General features: G+C 44.8%; 1 protein-coding gene across 1 annotated transcript in view; it reads left to right on the forward strand.

Annotated features, from left to right (window-relative positions):
- Positions 1-18,311, forward strand: part of LOC144759950 (carnosine synthase 1-like) — a 356,368-nt gene that overhangs the window by 160,990 nt on the left and 177,067 nt on the right. Inside the window, exon 4 of the mRNA XM_078646510.1 lies at positions 16,460-16,932. Coding sequence (XP_078502636.1) covers positions 16,460-16,932 — 473 coding nt within the window. The remainder of the gene's footprint in view (positions 1-16,459; positions 16,933-18,311) is intronic.

Consider the following 18,311-nt stretch of genomic DNA (forward strand, 5'->3'; position numbering starts at 1 on the left):
TAATCTGCTCAAATATACCTCTCAAGCACAGATAAGACTCGAATTTGGCCTGAGAAACCAAGTAACAGAAAGAATGGGGGCCTACGCCAAAAGTTGGCACAAAATAAGAGGAGCCGATGCCTCATCCATGGATTACCATCTCTGGAATGAGCTATCAGGGAGAAACACGAGTGCCGCAGCGACTTATCTAAAGCACTCCATAGAAACTTTGAAGCTACAAGATGCCTGGAAGAGCGATACCTCACACAATTTGTTCAAACAAATAGCAAATAAATCTGTAAGGACCATGTCTCTAATAGAGGACAAAGCCGCGTTAAGGAAAAGGGCACACGGTTGGACCGTCATCCAAAACTACACCAGCAGCTCATGCCAAAGCTACTTAGGAGCTGGTTTTACACGGTCTACAAAGGAGAAATTTATACAACTAAGGCTGTGCATCCTCCCATCTCAAATCCATCTTCCCCCGTGGAAACGGCCAAAAATGCCATCAAGTTGCCGATTATGTGGGAACACAAAGGAGGACATCCTTCACTTAATATGCATCTGCAAAGGTCTGGACAAGGAGCGCCGACAACATCTAAAGCCAACCCTAAAGAAACTGGGAATAAGGACATGCCGGCAGGCAGTCAAAGCATGCCTCGATGGAAAAAACATCCAACTAGCAAGTCATCTGGTGAAATTCCTGGAAAAAGCTGGTAAGAAGCAGAAGGACAGAAGGGAGAGCCCGGAAGACACTAATCCACACAACACTTAACTTCGACTACTGCCCTAGTAAGCCTCTACCACAAACTCAAGCCACTATCACCATGGTCAGGTTACGAACTCCAAAGAATCTGTAAAGGCCGCAGGGAGCCTGAGAGCTTGCCTTTAATTCTTTCTTTTTTTTCCTGTTCACACAATGACTAAGCATTTAGATAATCGAAAGCCTAATCGCCCTCCAACATATATTTTATTTAAAAACATTTTTTTTTATTTTTTTTTGCTCAAGTAAGTTCCTAGAACATTTTAAAGTTTATTTAACTGAAATGTCTGATAGTAACATTTCACTAAACAAAGGTTTTATTTTAAGTTCACCTACTTGTAAATATGCTGATTGCAATGGTTTTAATTAACTGAGCAATAAAGAATTCTTCTTCTTCTTCTTCTTCTACAACACAACCCCCTGCATGACCCTACACTACACAAACACTACACCACTACCCTAAACCCGAAAACAATACCCCTGCATGACCCTACGCTACACAATCACTACACTACCCTAAACCCTAAAACACTACCCCCTGCATGACCCTACACTACACAAACACTACAACACTACCCTAAACCCTATAACACTACCCCCAGCACGACCCTACACTACACAACCACCACAACACTACACTACACAAACACTACACTACACTACACAATCACTACCCCAGCACGCCTCCCCCCACCCCTAAAAAATTAACCCAAACCCCCTTACCTCTCTCGTCGTCGTGGTTCCAGACTCCTCCTGTTTCCATCTTCTTGAATTTTTTTTTTTTTCACAACGCATGTGCATTTACCATACATCCCTTTACAACGTAATTCGTTGTAAAGGCATGCGTGGTAAATGCACACGCGTTGTGAAAAAATGCGGAGTGATGGTATGCGAGGTCAAAGACCTCGCGGAGTAATGGTATGCGGACTGAAAGTCCGTGGAAAAAAAGATTCGGAGTAAACGTGCCGCACCCTTGGCGGGATCACCTGATCTACCTTGAGAAGGTCCTTGAGACTCTGAAGAAGGCGTGTTGCACTATCAAGGCCAGTAAGTGCCCCATAGGGCAGGGTTCAGTTGTATACTTGGGCACACCTTGTAGGTGGAGGCCAAGTTCAACCGTTGCAATACAGACTGTTATGGACTGGTTGGCTCCAACAACCTAGATACAAATCAGAGCATTCCTTGGTTTGACCTGGTACTACAGAATGTTTGTGAAGGGGTACTATTGTGGCACCCTCACAGAATTGACCTACAAGAAGCAACCAAAGAAGTTTAACTGGACAGTGAGCTGTCAGAAAGCTTTTGACACTCTGCTCAGCACCCATACTCAAAGCCCCAGACTACTCTAAGCAGGTCATTGTGCAGACTGATGCCTCTGAGCATGGGATAGCGGCAGTACTATCCAAGACCAACAATGAAGGCCAGGACCAGCCTCTTGCTTTTATTAGCAGGAGGTTACTCTTCAAAGAACAGCGCTGGAGTGCCATAGAGAGGGATACCTTTGCTGTGGTCTTGCCACTTAAGAACCTGAAACCATACCTTTTTGGTACTCACTTCCTCATTCAAACTGACCACTCATGTGTTCAATGGAGATTGAAGGTGAAAACCCCAAACTGTTGAGGTGGTCTGTCTCTCTACAGTAAATGGACTTTATAGTGGTACACAGACCAAGGACTGACCATGCCAATGCAAATGGCCTTTACAGATTTTGCACTTAGGTCCATCCCTTTCATTTGGGTGTGGAGGGTGTGTAGGAAAGTCCCTCTTTTAGACTTATGCCACATGCATCAAGCTTTTTTGCATTCGCAAACGGTGCGAATCGCAAAATTCGGCCGTTTGCGAATGCAAAAACCTTTTTTGGGATGCATAATTTTTTTTCCATTTTTCGTATTGTAAGAAATTGCAATTTTTTGCGATTTCTCAAATTGCGATAGCATTTAAGAAATCGCAAAATTTGCGATTTCTTAAATTCTATGCATGATTTTTTTTAAATTGCGAATTCGCGATTTGGAAGGGGAAAATTACCATGAAGTAAACCTTCATGGTAATTTGCGAAAAGTTTCAAAAATGCACAAAAGTGCATTTGTGAAACTTATATTTTACACACACACATGCCCTTGGGACATGTTTGTGAGTAAAATGTACATTTCAGGGGTGCAGGGGGGGTCCTTTGGACCCCCCTCTGCACCCTTGAAATTGCATTCTCATTTTGCGGTTCCTTAATTGCGAATTCGCAAAATGAGAATGCCTTCCCATTGATTCCTATGGGCCTCTAGGCCCATAATAATAATAATCCACATTTGTATAGCGCACAATCACCCGTTAGGGTCTCTAGGCGCTGGGGGCCGTTGGGAAGATTAAGCAAGCTATTGCCCAGAGTCGCATGGTGCTGGGCTAACCTCAATGTAAAGCGATTCCTTAATTGCGATTCGCAATTAAGGAATCGCAAATAAGGAAAATTAAGAAATAGCAAAAACGTTTGCGATTTCTTGATGCATAGGAATTTGCGATTCCTAAATTGCGATTCCTTAATTTTCGCAATTTAGGAATCGCAAATTCCTACAATGATGCATGTGGCCCTTAGTCGCCTTCACTTTTTTCCCTCTGGTACTGATACTTTTGATTGGAAGTGCACTGGGTCCCTGCTAACCAGGCCCGATTGCCAGTGCTCATTCCCTAAAAACTACACACATGTTAATTGTAACCCAATTGACAATGACTTTAGAACCCTCATAAGAGGCTGGCAAAAAGTACCCCTGGTACCAAGGGCATGGGTGCTAAAGAGTGTCCCTAAGGGGCAAAGCATGTATTATGCCACTTAAAGGGAACCCCACAGAAACTACATGCAGACGGCCAATGGAGAATACGTGAAATGGTGCAAGCCATTTTGAAAACACGACATTGCCCACTTCTTGTGTGCAATACCCATGTACACTGTATGTACTACTATATGTAAGACACCCCTACAGTAGGTTTTTAGAGCCTTATGGCAGGGTGCATTATATTACATGTGAGGTATGCCCCTGTGATGCCTTGTTCCATTGTTAGACATTGCAAATGTTTAGGAAGACATTTTGAGGATATGAGTGGCAGCTGGTGAAATTTGAAAGTGGTGAGGCGTAAAGTGTGCACCAAATGTGCAGAATGTCAGTGTTAGCTCAAACTGATCAAGGAGTGCTTGCTGGATACAAACCCAAAGATCTTTTTGTAAAAACGCAGGGTAAAATGGTATCTTTTCCAGAAAATATTAAAGGATTAATTGCATGGTTGCTGATAACTGCAGCAGAAGTGTTTCGTTTTTACTATGAAACAATTCTGATTTATGCATGATGATTCAGGAAGCCCATGCACATGTATTGATACCTGTAGGAATACATTTTCTGCGTGTAAAAATACGTTCACACTTAGATTTATAAATGGTAGGTACATATTTGCATAACAAAATGCACATTTTTACATATACAAAAAGGCATGGATATGCACATACTTCCACGCCTAAACAGATGCATACTTTTAAATCTACATAAATATACATATGCATACCACAGACATGTTCAGTGTACACGTCTTTGCAAATAATCATCTCTTTATACATTTTATTCAGTGCTTTATCTCCATACTGTCGAACTGTTTGGCTAGTGTGCCCCATCCTTGTTTATTATCAGATGCTGGGGGCTGGAGAACGCTGTGTGTCTACTATTTGGAGTTCTTACAGACATCTGAAACTGACCCATTACAGCAGTGGTTCCCAAACTTTTTTGACACGTGGCTCCCTTGACCTAATTGGGAGTTGGCCGTGGCTCCCCACCATTTTTTTACCGGTGGGCGGGTGGGGTGGGATGTAAGCCCGACCTCGGGAGTACTTCCTGTTGTCTTCCTTAAATAATTGGGATGCAATCCCAGTGAGATCCACAGAAGCAAGTGGTACTGGCCCACTTTGCCTTTGACCACCCCAAGCTCTGCGTGCAGTTCAAAGTGTGGACTGAGGCCTCTGCTAGAGGAGGCCTGAAAGCTAAAGGGATTCTGACTCAGTGGGTGGATGCAGAAGTGGATATGCTGAACATAGGAGTTTTCTGGCCTTAGCTGGAATGGCAAACGTGCTCAAGAAACAACCACTCCCTGTGACTTTGTGGGCACATGCAATGACCGGTGCTTGTGCCAAACTCTGTATGGAGTCATAAAGTTAATCGATGTCTCTACCCTTCTTATCTTAATTAACCTTTTAATGTCCGGTTCTTTTCCGCGCCTTTATTCGTACATTTCTTAAGTGTTGACCCCAGCAAAAAATAAATGAAGACATTTGAAGATGGGAAAATCCCAGGTAGCTTAACATCTATCAAGGTGCTGACATCTGGGCCTTTCACAACCCTTGGGGATACCTAAATACACCTCCGACTACAGAACCGGGTTCGAGTCTCGGCGGGGAAGTTTAACATCCTGTGATTCTGGGCAAATCACTTAATCTCCCCATGCCCAAAATAATCTGTCTATATGAAACGCAACTGGTGCTCCGTAAATCGCGCTGATACCTTCGGTCAAGGTCGAGCTATATAAAACTCCGAGACAAAAAAAACACCCTTTTAGGACCCTTCATCTGATTGGGCCTGGCGGGACACCTGTTAATTTTGAAACATTTTCAGAATCCGTATGAATTCAGTGAGTGTAGCACCGCCGCTCTGAGTATCATTCCAGCACCACGTAGAAAAAAAAAATATAAAAATACTGAGTGCTCAACCCTTTTATGACATCTGGAAAGATCTTTAACAGACATGCCTTATCTTAAATGCAAATCCTTGCAGGCTCCCACTATTCTGATGAACACTGTGTGCACATACATTTTCCAATTTTAACACCTCAGAAACATCTCCTCTCGCATTTTTAATGAATAAAAGATGCATTCTTCGCAATAACCTACTTTGAACTTATGCAGCAGCAGACATTCCATTTTACCGAAGGGCCGTCATTGGTAGCGCTTTCGTGAATACTGCACAGAGGTGCGCTTGCACTTCATTCACGTGTGCAATGCTGCGATGGGCCCCCAGTGCAGCACAGCCGCCGCCGCCCCCAAAATAGTGCCGGCTGGGGCGGACCACCCCCACCGCTACGCGGGCATTCCTCTCGCCAGCATTATGTTTAATGTAAAAACGGAGCACTTTAGAAATCAGAGATAAAACATAAGCCAAGTCAAGGCTTTCTCTCAGCGAGAGGAAGGCCTTGACTTGGCTTATGTTTTATGTCTGATTTCTAACGTGCTCCGTTTAATTTTACCCTAAACATAATGCTGGTGATGCGTTTGGCTGCAGAAAAAAGAGGCTTCAGGTTTCCACATTGTGGTCGCGGCGCCCCTGGCTCCTGATTACGGCGCACCGGGGTGCCGCGGCGCACAGTTTGGGAACCACAGCATTACAGTAATAAATATATTATCTTTCCTATTTATCTTTGCATCGTGCTCCTTGTAGCTCTACATTTGTAGTAGAAAACAATGGAAATAACGAAATGACTGGATAAACAGCTCCCACCTGGTAGGCGTAAGGGGCAATCCTCAGATTAATTGGGTGATATGAAATTGCCTTTCTGTAGTACTTTGCTTGAAACACAAATCATCAAGCTGAAATAAATTATGGCCGGTGGTCTTAGGGGTCAAAAGTTAGTCCAATTGGTGCCTGAATTGTTTTTAAAATAATTCCATTTCCTCCTTCAGGTTGGTAATCAATAGGCCCCAAACCTATGAGATTGCTCAGTGAGTTATGCACCACCTGCTGCGATTTGTTTCTGAACAGCAGTTGGTAGATCAGAATCTCAAAGGGTTACTTGGATCTTATATTCACAATAATTCGGATAGAGAAATAAAGACTAAAGTAGATAAAAATATATACAGTTTTAACTGCAATAAAAAGATCTGCCAAAACGCCCTCGAGTTCCTAAAGGTCCTATGTAAAATGTGATTCTTTTAAAGCGTAGGATGTGCCTTTGTTTACGATCGCTCTATAAATGTACATACCAAGTGTTTACTCGTGACTTAGTGCTGCAGGATGGAACTATGTGGTAAACACACAATTACAGAAAATATTATTTTGGCCTGCATACTCAAGCAGCAAAAATCTTGTGATTGTTGCACACATCCGGAACGGGGTATATTTACTGGCAAGGAGCTGCTCTGGTGTCTTTGTAGTTTTCACCAGTTCCCAGCAGTATGTGGGGGCTTTGAATATGGTGCAAGCAGCAGCGTGAAAAAGAATCTAGTCACACAGGCATACTCATGCATGTGTGCACGCATGCAAACATACAATCACACATACACTCACAAGAACAGTTTAACACATTTCATGAAAAAGGGAATGACATCATACAAACACAGCTCGGTAAATGGCCAAGGAAAGGGCACTATGGGTCAGATTTACAAGCCCCTTGTGCCTCTTTTACTTTGCCGTTGCGTCACTTTTGTGACGCAGTGGCGGCGCAAAAGATGCGCCATGGTGAGGGGTATTTACAACATAATCTGGGAGATGAGTCATGTTGTAAAGCCCTGCGCCAGAAGGAGGCGTTCCTGCGCAGGGTGATGGGGGGGCATTCCGGCGCAGGAACGCCTCCTAAAAGTGGCTGAGTGAAATCTACAAGATTTCACTCAGTCACTTTGGGGCCCATGCGGCGTCAAAACCCTGCGCCTGCTTGAAGCAGGCGTAAGGATTGACGCAGCATTTTACAGATAGGGCCCCCAGAGCATTGCTGGAGCTGCGTCGCGCATGCGACGCAACTCCAGCAATGCGCCGCCTTTACAGCACAGATGTGTGACGCATCTGTGCTGTTTTTTGCCCACAATGCGGCGCATCCATGATGGCGGAGGCATGGCGCACAATAAGTGGAGCATCCCTGCTGATATGCAGGGATGCGCCACTTATTGTAAATCTGCCCCTCTATGAATAAGTAAGATAAATCAAAGGCAAGCAGGCCGAGTATAAAGAGTCAGGGCCCATAGTAGGGGCATATTATCAAGCGAATTTTCGCCACTTTTGTGGCCCATTTTGCCAAAAAAACGGCAAAATTAATATCACTCTGTTAGCAAGGACTCGCAAACGCTTGTTTTCATGCATGGCATGCAAAACAGGCGTTCCTCACTAAAAGTTAATGAAATATGTCACTAGAACAGCTTCGCACTATTATCAATGCGGACCCATATCCGCGAAGCTATGAATAAAGTTGTGCTGAGCACCGTTTATCGCAGCTATTTAACACATGATAAAAACATTACTTAACCACCTTTACAAAGGGAGGTGGATTGCTATGTTAAGTCCACGCTTGCCTATTAGCAAGCTTTTCATTAGCGCACTCGCATTATCGCAGGATTTCTCACGCTAATCGCCGCTATCGCAGAATTTCACATCGCCTCTTATCAAAGCGTTGATAATACGCCGCTAAGAGGGCGATATGATCTAGCGATAGACGGCAATAACAGAAATGGGATACGTGCGTTTTGCGATATTTATCGCATTTTGTTGGTAATATGGCCCTTGGAAAGTTAAAAAACTGCAAGATAAAGGTAGCCGCCCTTTGAGATATAGACCCTCAGGCCGTCCTGTGAATGTAAGGTATTAAATTAAGACACCTCACTGTGAACATATTTACCTCCAGTCTACATACGTTGTTGCTTCCGAGGAGCTAACGCTCATCTTGTAAATCGACAGGCTGCACTCAGCATGGAGCATGTGTGCGGAATAATGGACAATTCATCCTAACAAATGTTTTGCCTATGTTAAATACATTCATTTAAATCAATGATATACCCTTTTCATTGGCTCCATCCGTGCAAAGGCACTAAGGGGCAGATTTACAAGCCCCTTACGCCACTTTTGCGTCACTTTTCTCATGTTAAAAGTGACGCAAAAGTGGCACAGGGGTTTGTAAATCTGCCTCTAAGTTGCTGGGCAGGCTCTGTTTTAAAGTAAACATTGAAGACTGACAGTAAAACAGGAGTATAAACTGGAACAAAATGTGTGGTGATGACGGCATCACGCAGAGCTTCAGAATCCATCGCCCTGTAACACAATATACCTTCTGCAGCATTCTCGTCTTTGATGCAGCCCCTTCTGCTATAACACCCATGGGCTGTGAAAAGGTAAGCCCAGACATGCGCCGTGGGCTGCCTTTCACTGCCTGATTCTGCTCATGCTCCGCACCAGGGACAGACAGCCAGATAGTTTTAGTATTGCAAGACCGAGGCAATGCATTATAACTTTGAAAAGTAGAGGGGGGTGGCCCGGCGCCCTAGAACAGAAACTGCCCCTGGAGGACATGTACTGGGCACTGGACATTACGAGTTACCCAGCTACATAATGGCTTCACTGAGAGTAAGGGTGTTTGGAATCAAACACCATGTCTTATTACATCTCTACTGATGCCAGCATCTGATTCATTAGGACCTGCACTCAGAGGTTAACACTGTAACCCCACTAGCTGTTGGCTGACTGGTATCTTCCAGCCTGCCACCACAGATGGATATCCGGCCCCATGGAAGGTAGAGCCCGTGCTCTCAGAGGCCAGGAACAATGCCTGCTCGGCAGAGGGTGTTCTTATCTCCTCCAGTAGGATGGCCATCAATTTAGAATATCAAGGCCAGAGGCTGCAAAGCCTCTGCCGCCTTTGACATGCAACCCTCACTTCCTCCCAGACCTGGGGAGCATCACCCCCTGTCCTGGGGCCTATTTGGTACCAGAGCAGGTGGGAAATTATTTATTCAGGCGGTGTGTTTCACCCTCAGGCTAACTACACCCCTTAGGTGGGCTACCTGAAGTGAGCAGCCAGTGAAGGTTTTCAACAACTTGTTTTTGGTTAAATAGGGACCTCATGGTCAGCGTTATGCCCACTCCTCACAGGAAGTGGTCATATAAGTGGAGTTGTCGCCCTAGTGGTAGGTAGCCTATTTGTTACCACCTCATACTCCTCTAAACGACCCTAAATTTAGTATTCAGGGGTTGCTCTGACACCATGTTTACAGATTCGACTTCCTGGGTACTGAAGAGGACAAAAAATAGATGACACAGTGAGACCCGAGGACCTGCACAGAAAATGGTGCCAAACCCTGTCTTGTTGCTTGCTCCCAAACAATTTCAAAGAACCGACTCATCCTGCAGCTGTGCATCCTCCCCAAGACTTGGAGGATTGTCCATCACTTTGACCACCAGTTATTATCTCCCTTGGGGTGGAGGAGCCATCCTCTGCATCGGAAGGCACTGACCGCATCTGTCCTGTTCACAGTGTTGCTGGCCATTGGGCCCACCAAGGGAGCATCACACCAGAAGGAGGTCTTCATGGCTCTAGGTGTGGTGATGGACAGAGTATTGAACAATGCAAGCACTCGCCCCCAGTCAACTGATCTGGGTTTAATCCATCATCATTCTTTAGCTCACTCCGCCACCCCAGTTCAGATATGGCCATATGCAAATCAGTCTGACCCTGTGCCTCATGGGAACTGTCCAGCCTGAACTGCCAAGCCATGTCTTCCCTGGAACAGAAACAAGCATCCTGGGACTGGTTTCTGGCTAATCAGCCGTCATCAGCCAGGCTAGCTTGAATCCAGTGGCAAAGTGAGCAAGGGACCAACGTCTGGGCATACCCTGCCAACTTAGGGCGTACAAAGCAAAACCAAAGGGGATGATGGACGGAGAGTTGAACAATGCAAGCATGCGCCCCCAGTCAACTGATCTGGGTTAAATACATCATCATTCTTTAGCTCACTCCGCCACCCCAATTCAGACATGGCCATATGCAAATCAGTCTGACCCTGTGCCTCGTGGGACCAGTGCAGCCCAAACTGCCAAGCCATGTCTTCCTTGGACCGGAATCAAGCATCCAGGGACCGGTTTCTGTAGCCGGACAAGGCTACCGACTCGCACAGAACTTTGAACTAAGCTTTTTAAACCTGAACACTTGAAATTTGATAGTACTGTAAATTCTTTTTGTTGTTTATTGGTCTTGTGGTAACTCTATATAAAGCATACTTATTTTCATCAGCCAGGCTAGCTTGAATCCAACCAATGCCAAGCCATGTGTTTAAGGGACCCACGTCTGGGCATACCCTGCCAACTTAGGGCGAACAAAGCAAAACCAAAGGGGATGATGGACAGAGTGTTGAATGATGCAAACACTCGCCCCCAGTCAACTGATCTAGGTTCAATCCATCATCATTCTTTAGCTCACTCCGCCACCCCAATTCAGACATGGCCATATGCAAATCAGTCTGACCCTGTGCATCATGGGAACAGTCCAGCCCGAACGGCCAAGCCATTTCTTCCCTGGATCGGAAACAAGCATCCTGGGACCGGTTTCTGGCTAATCAGCCGTCATCAGTCAGGCTAGCTTGAATCCAGTGGCAAAGTGAGCAAGGGACCCACGTCTGGGCATACCCTGCCAATTTAGGACGAACAAAGCAAAACCAAAGGGGATGATGGACGAAGTGTTGAACGATGCAAGCACTCGCCCCCGTCAACTGATCTGGGTTTAATCCATCATCATTCTTTAGCTCACTCCGTCACCCCAGTTACGACATGGCCATATGCAAATCAGTCTGACTCTGTGCCTCATGGGAATAGTCCAGCCTGAACTGCCAAGCCATGTGTTCAGCCCCATCTCCCCGCAGAGTTTCAAGATACTAGACCCTCCAGGAGCACCATCGCAACAATACCCTCTGAACTGGGGCACTTGCACAAGCCAAGGCTTGTATTGTGTCTAGTCAGGACACCACCACATTGGAAACCTTCCTGCACATTGGGGGACATCTGGACAGATGAGACCCATGACCAGAGTGCCTCTGCTGTTTTGTTTTCCTTCCCTCTGCAGATCTACCTAAACCCGTGAGAGGATCGAACCCAAGTGGCCAGCCAGCCGAGACCCTCTGCACCTGAGCTCCACAACCTGGGACCACGACTTCTGACTGAGTCCCCTTGTCCTAGGGGTCCCATGACCTGAGCCCTCCTTTGGGTTTCTCCCTACTTGCTCCCAAGTCCCTCCTAGCAGTCCTTGTTTCAAGACCTGTTAACTTCAATGGTTGACTGCAATGGTTTAGCGCTCGAGGCTACCATCCAGACAACCACCTCTGCACTTGGATACCCCATGTAAAGCAAAACTGCTGGTGGAACTTTGGACTCTAATCCCCTATCACCGTAAGTCCCAAACGGCACCTCTGAACTACGATAACAAGGTCCTGTTTGCAATATTTGCTTTCTCTTCATAGGTTATGTTGGACTTGGCCCTTTTTGCAGGGTCATCCCTGAACTTTTTGCCTCCCTCCTATATTTTGTCTGACCTGTTGTTGGCTATTTTATGACTCTGGGCACTTTACCACTGCTGATCAGTGCTAAAGTGCATATGCTCTCCCTACTGTAAATTGATGTATTGATTAGTGGTTCACTGATTTGATGTTTGGTTTACTTGTCAGACCCTAGTACAGTGCACTGAGTGTTCCCAGGGCGTGTAATCGAAATGCTGCTAGTGGGCTTGCAGCACTGGTTGGGCCAACCACAGAAGCAGCCTTGTAAAATGTGTCTAAGGTCTGTCATTGCAGAACCTGCGTGCAGTCTGGTACTGTCATGCTGACTGGGCAAGTGCACCCACTTGCCAGTCCCTAAACCTTCCCTTGCTTCATATCAGTCACCCCTATGGTAGGCCCAAGGGCAGGGTGCATTGTAAGTATAAGGTAGGACAAACCCTCATGTGTTTGGCATGTCTAAATAGTGAATTACAGCCATTTTCGATTTTTCACTATTGCAAGGCTACCTGTTCTCCATAGGCCAGAATGGGCTGCTAGAATTGTTACCTTCTATAATTCTAGCAGACTCAGAGAACATGGTAGAAATTCGAGTTTAGTAAGCCTGGACTCAGAATGATAAAATACATCTTTTAGTAAAGTTTATTTTAATATTCTGTGTTTGCAAATACCACTTTTAGAAAGTAGGTATTTGCTTGCCTAACCATTTCAGCCCGCCTCTGCTAGGTTGTGTATTCCTTTGTCTTGTTTTGAGAAGTGACAGGGCTGGGGGATTCCAGGAGACAGGCTGGGGCCACCCAGTGGTGACTAGCGAGATCAGCATCCAGATGGGAGGGAGGAGTTGCACCTGGGACCTGAATAGGGCTGGGCCTTCCCTGTACAATGCCCGCTCGATCCCCTGTGGTGTGTCTGATGTCTCTGCCCTGCACACTGAAAGAAGAGAAGGAAGACCGTCAACAGAGTGCTCCTGGACGGTACTTGCCTTACACAATGCTGGCTCTACCTCCTGTGGGGTGTATGTTGTTCCTGCCCTGCACTGTGAAATAGAGCACTTAGGATCAGTGGCATAGCTGGGATTTTTGCTGCCCGTGGCGGTCCCAGCCTTTAAGGCCCACAGGGACTGTAGAAGCGGGGATGCAGGTGATTGTTTCCTACTTTTGGCCCCCGCGTGGCCACTGGTAAGAGTGGGGGTGGGGTGAGGGCCCCAACCACAAACTCATGCCGCCCAGGGCAGACCACCCCCAACACCCTTCTTGCTATGTCACTGCTTGGGATTATTAAAGTAAACCCTGTAAACCAATAAGGGTCTTCTGGACTTTTTGCATGTTGCAACCTTACATTGGCACCACTACACAAAAAACCAGCTTCATACATTCTTGTAGAATAGACTTCTCCTGATTTCCTTTGTCTTCCGGGAGGAATACAAGTATTGCACTTAATTCAGGCCACACCAGTCTGTTGTATCTTTCCAGAATAGCCAAGGGATTGGACGTTCTGACACTGGTAGCAGGCATTGCCAAAAGAAATATTCTTACATTATCTAACCTTCTACCCTCTCGGTCAGATGGAGTACAGCATGGAGTAGAAGGACTCCTTTACCTCCCTTGTGCTGCTTGTGTCAAAACAGAGGCCAGCCTAGAGTGGCCTATGAGGCATACAGGAGAGTTGTATTTTTTGTCCAGACAAGGTACAATGGTGGCTACAGTTGCTGGGCTTGCTATTTTTTTAGGCATTCCATCTAGATATAATCAATATTCGAGATAGACTGAACCAACTTCTGCGCTGGTTCATTCAAATCCATTCTGATGGTTTCATAGTTAGAGGTAGGGTAAAATCTCTTTGATGCTCTCCCAAGCAATGCATTAAATTCTCCGATGTCATCAGGGGGCGAATTTGCTGTGTGCAGAGTAGATGGAGCAGATAATAGTGCCATATATTCATCCTAATCTGATAGAGATTTCCTTAGCTTAGAATTATCCCCAGGATCTGGAAATGTTTCCTGAGCAGAGGTCTGCCCAGAGAAGGCATGTATTTCGGAGTTCGAGGTGTAAATGGATGAGTTGAATGCTGAGATCTAGGTGAAGTTTGGTGAGTGGATTGCTCCGGGAAGCTTTTATGGTAGTCTGCAATCATTACGCTTAGGTCTTAAACTAACGTTCCGGGCTCTTGAATTCATATACTCCTTTGGGTAATGGAACTCACTTCACAGGACCCACTTATATTGTTCTTGCAAAGATTCTACCTCTTTTGGTTTAAACATTCCAGGCTGGGATGCAGGTTGCTCAGGAAACGAGTATTCATCCTCAAGATATTGATCATCGTCCTCCTGATATTTGATGTGAAGTTGAGTGGTACTGTAAGCAAGGAAAAATTGATCTATCATCCGAGCATTCTATGTCCAATCACAGTCAAAATTTCGAGATTTTACTGGGCGAGGTGAGGGTGTGTTCTGGTACAAGAATGCTCTTTTCTGATCTTAATATGACTTTGGGTGGACTCATTAATGAGTATGTTAATGGTGTTGTCAAAACAGGCTACATTATTGTTGCTGATTTTAAGACTGATGTTGGGATTGCCGTTGAAGGTGTTCCCATCAATGGTGCTGTCATCTTTTTGGTGGGTTTAGGGACCATCGTCAATCTGCTATTGTCAGTTTGTCTCGCCAAATATGTTTTCGTCAATTGTGTTGCCAACAAAGGATCTGTCTATGGTCATTTAGATCTTACTTGGACAAGTCGAGAGAGTGAACCTTTAGAGATGGAGTGGGAGGTTCAGATTGCAAACTTAGAAGGACTGAAGAAAGTTATTTTTCCTTTAGAAAATTCCAGGAGGTCTGGGGCAGAACCATGACATTTAAGTGGTGTCACCACTGTGGCCTTATGCCTTTTTCTGCTGGGTTTACCAGAAAATTCCCCTTGTTCGGAATGTTTAGGGGAACGTTCTGCTGAATGGTCCCTTTTGTGTGCTTTTTAAAAAGGTTTTTGCCATACCTTCTCATTCTTCTCCTGATAATGGTGCTTCCTTGGCTTTGATCTTTAGTAACCAAAAAATAATTTACCTTCCCAGTCCTTAAGAGTCTTTGCAGAGAAGGTGCAACAGATCTTAAATTCCTTGGTCTTGGGTCTGGGATGAAGGCAGCAAATACAATCTTTGTGGGTATCTTCAGATTGTAGTATTATTTTATAAAGGAACCACAACAACTGAAGTGACCTTTTTAGGAGCATCTGTCATATTTTCTGTCAGGTAAAAGCATCAAGAGGTAAGGAAGGATAATTAGCTACACGTAGTCATCATATAGACTTAAAATGGAAGAAAAAGCATGCTCAGAGCAGAAAAACTGAGCAGAGCTCAAGTATACTACATTCACACGATGCGTGGTAAGAAATCTGAACTACGGTGGCCCTGGAGGGGCGGGGTGTTGGTTCACAACTTTTGAAGTTGACGTTTGATTCCTTTTGAACTACATACTTTAAAATATCACATTAAGACTTCTGGCTTGACTACAGGGATGATTCAAGAATGTGACTCTATGAACGAAAACTTGATGGAGAAATTGATAAAACACTCAAAGTATTCTTTAGGGACAGTGTCTAAAAGGTTAATTCTTCCACTGACTATCTCAAATCAGCATCTGCTTTGAAGGTGAGGACAGTCAGAGCTAAGGGAAGCACAAGATAGACATTGCAGCTGTTATCTGGTAGAACATCTTCAGTTGTCTGTAGATTTCCACACCTCCACACCATTGTTTATCCCACCGTATTCTCAATGGGTTAGCAGAAAGGTATAAAGGTAATACCGGAAGTAAGAGAAATCGATGATTTACAGGCATCTCTGCAGGGTAACATTTCACGGTCCCCTTTTCTACCATTTGCAGAGCTAACCTATAAAAAAACAGAATGCAGTGACAGAGAACATTGTTCTAGCTGTTTAAAAAAGGCAACATGCACTCATCCTGAAGCTGTAACGATCTTTTAATCATTAATCTTTCCTTAATAACTGCCCTCTCCCTCTTCTTTAATCTCTTCTTTTCTGCCCTTTGATTTTACCGCCCTTACTCTTCCAGTCTTGTCTTTCCTCTCACCATCTCCCTTTTCTGACTACATCTCTTCCTAACCTTTCTAGCCTATATTCCTCCCTTCTCTGTCCCATCTCCCCACGTCTTGCTACATTCATTCCAGACCATACTCTTTTCTCGCTTGATTTCTTCATTCACTCCTACCCCATCTCCCAAAAACATTCTCGCCTCATTATAGCACCACCTCCTATCCGTTAGCAAAACCTTTTCCTCTCCTATCCCTATATCATATTCTTCTCCTTTTTCCGCCTCTCATAGTCACCATCTGCCTATCTCTCTCTATTTTTTTCGTTCCACCCATATCCAGTCCATATTTATTTGTCTCCTTACCTTCTCCTCACCTAACCATTGATCCCTTCTCTCCTTCTGTTTCCTTTCCTAGGTAGCATCCTGCTGTGTCTCTCACCCAACTGGCTTTCCAAAATTCCATCAAAGTTGAAACCAGGTGAAAACACTCTCCTTCTACAAAAAGCTGTAATGTTTGACCTCGGGGGACGAAGTTACTTGGACAACTTTGATCCGCCACGCCGCGTCACCTATTTTTATACCACCTCGTGGTCTTCCCATGAGAAGTGCCTGCCAGGGCTGGTGGCACTGACGTCTGATCTGGAATGTCCCTCAGGTGGATCTGAATCACTGTCCCAGCTCCTGCACCACAAACTTGTGACACGCCTGCTCCTCGACAATGTCGGTGTTGTGGTGCCACCCACACTGGCCTTTACATACAAACAAGCACATGCAGCAAGCAGCCACGTGCGCACGGTGGAGGTCAGCCAGAAGGAGGGGGAGGAGAACCTGCTTCAGGAGGAGATCCAGAACTTTCTGCAGTCACAAGGCATGCACAGTGTCCAGCAGGTAAGGCACAAAGTTGGCCTCTATCTCTCTCACTCTCCATCAGTCTTTTTCATCATACTGTCCTTGCCATCCCATTTATTTTAACCTAAAAAAGTGAATGTGAAGAATTGTATTTCTATTTGTTCTTTATGTAATTTAAAGGCTGGGTTCTGGACTACCCACAATCCACTGTGTAAATTATTATGCATTTTCTCTTCTCTGTACCTCACTTCCTCACATCCCAGGATTCTGCACTCTTGACTTACTCAAAGGTATTTAGTTAACCATTCGCACTTTATAAATCCAGAGCGTGCCTATTGTGCTATGAAATGGGTTTATGCTAGATAAATACACCCCCACCCCAAACAATCAACAGAGGACACACCCAACATTTTGTTAATGAGCACTTACTCTGAAGGTATACAACACAGAGAATACACTTTATAAAGAAATCCTTAAAATAATACTGCTGAGCTCTTAAGGCCGGTTATGGAGAAGATATGGTGCGCTACCATCCTACATGCAATTAAAATAGGAACAATAACTGATAGGCTTTTTTTTTAACATAAACTCTACCAAATTGGCCATCCATCGTATAACTATAATACAGAACCATAGTAACAAACAACACAACTTCAAACGAATACAAAAATATGACAACAATACAAGTTAACAATACAATTAAACCGCACGATGAACACAAACATATCACATAATGAAAACAGTTCACCACAGCACCAAAACACACACAATACAGTACATCACCAAATATAATATACAAGATAATAACATATCACAGAAACATGGCTCGCTCCTACATCCAACTCACCTCTAGGCATCCTACCACCAGACAATTACTCCATTATCTAGAAAGACAGACTGATTAACAATTGAGGTTTAACCGTAATGCACAAAAGTTTTAGGTCTGTATGGAATCCACCTCATCCAAATTTCCCCTCATACAGCCCCTTATTGATCTCTTTCCACCCAAACCATAATATGACCTAGTGTTTCCACATCATATACTGCCCCCGAGACACAACCCATCTTCTCGTAGCATCTTGAATAATTCATCTTAAAAATGCTCCCACAATATGCCAATCACATTTATTTAAGCAATTTCATCATACCCAGAAAGGCTGAAAATGTCCATCTTGCCAGGACAATGGCTGAAATTGTCCTGGCAAGATGTGGGAGAGATGTGGCGCCGCGGCCAGGGCGACTGACGCTGGAATCTGGGGATCACGGTTCGATCCCCGGTGCCGGTGGCAGATTAGCCCAGCACCATTTGACTCTGGGCAATAGCTTGCTTAATCTTCCCGACGGCCCCCAGCGCCTAGAGACCCTTATGGGTGATTGTTTGCTCTTTACAAATGTGGATTGTTATAATTTTGGTCTTT

Source organism: Lissotriton helveticus, chromosome 1_1 (assembly GCF_964261635.1).
Source record: "Lissotriton helveticus chromosome 1_1, aLisHel1.1, whole genome shotgun sequence".
In the NCBI taxonomy this organism is placed as follows: Eukaryota; Metazoa; Chordata; class Amphibia; order Caudata; family Salamandridae; genus Lissotriton; species Lissotriton helveticus.